Source organism: Acanthisitta chloris, unplaced genomic scaffold (assembly GCF_000695815.1).
Source record: "Acanthisitta chloris isolate BGI_N310 unplaced genomic scaffold, ASM69581v1 scaffold39475, whole genome shotgun sequence".
Lineage (NCBI taxonomy): Eukaryota > Metazoa > Chordata > Aves > Passeriformes > Acanthisittidae > Acanthisitta > Acanthisitta chloris.
The window spans coordinates 1-569 of record NW_008672733.1 but is presented as its reverse complement, the minus strand read 5'-3'; the positions used below and the strand labels follow the sequence as shown (position 1 = coordinate 569).

Sequence of the window (569 nt, the reverse complement as noted above, 5' to 3'; positions counted from 1 at the left end):
CAACAACGTGGACGCCCTGCGGGGCTTTGTGTTGGCCCCCTTGTTCGTCTACCTGTTCATTGGCACCTCTTTCCTACTGGCTGGCTTTGTGTCCCTCTTCAGGATCCGGACCATCATGAAGCACGATGGCACCAAGACAGAAAAGCTGGAGAAGCTCATGGTGAGGATAGGCATCTTCAGCGTCCTCTACACGGTGCCGGCCACCATCGTCATTGCCTGCTATTTTTACGAGCAAGCTTTTAGGGAACAGTGGGAGAGGAGCTGGGTCACGCAGAGCTGTAAGAGCTATGCCATTCCGTGCCCCAACAACCACAGCAGCCACCACCCGCCCATGAGCCCTGACTTCACTGTCTTCATGATCAAGTATCTCATGACCTTAATCGTGGGCATCACCTCGGGCTTCTGGATCTGGTCCGGGAAAACCCTGAACTCCTGGAGGAAGTTTTACACCAGGCTCACCAACAGCAAGCAGGGCGAGACCACCGTCTGAGACCCCTGCCTGCCGGGCCGGGGGGGGATGCGGGCGGCCGGAGTCCCTAGGCTCTGCCTCGGGAAGCAGCTCCTTACCC

General features: G+C 58.0%; 1 protein-coding gene across 1 annotated transcript; it reads left to right on the top strand.

Annotated features, from left to right (window-relative positions):
* Positions 1-4: 4 nt before the first annotated feature.
* On the top strand, positions 5-490 carry FZD2 (frizzled class receptor 2; the record flags this gene model as incomplete). Its single annotated transcript, XM_009074636.1, has 1 exon — positions 5-490. A coding segment is annotated over one exon (486 nt), but the record flags the coding sequence as incomplete, so codon positions are not given.
* Between the last annotated feature and the right edge of the window lie 79 nt (positions 491-569).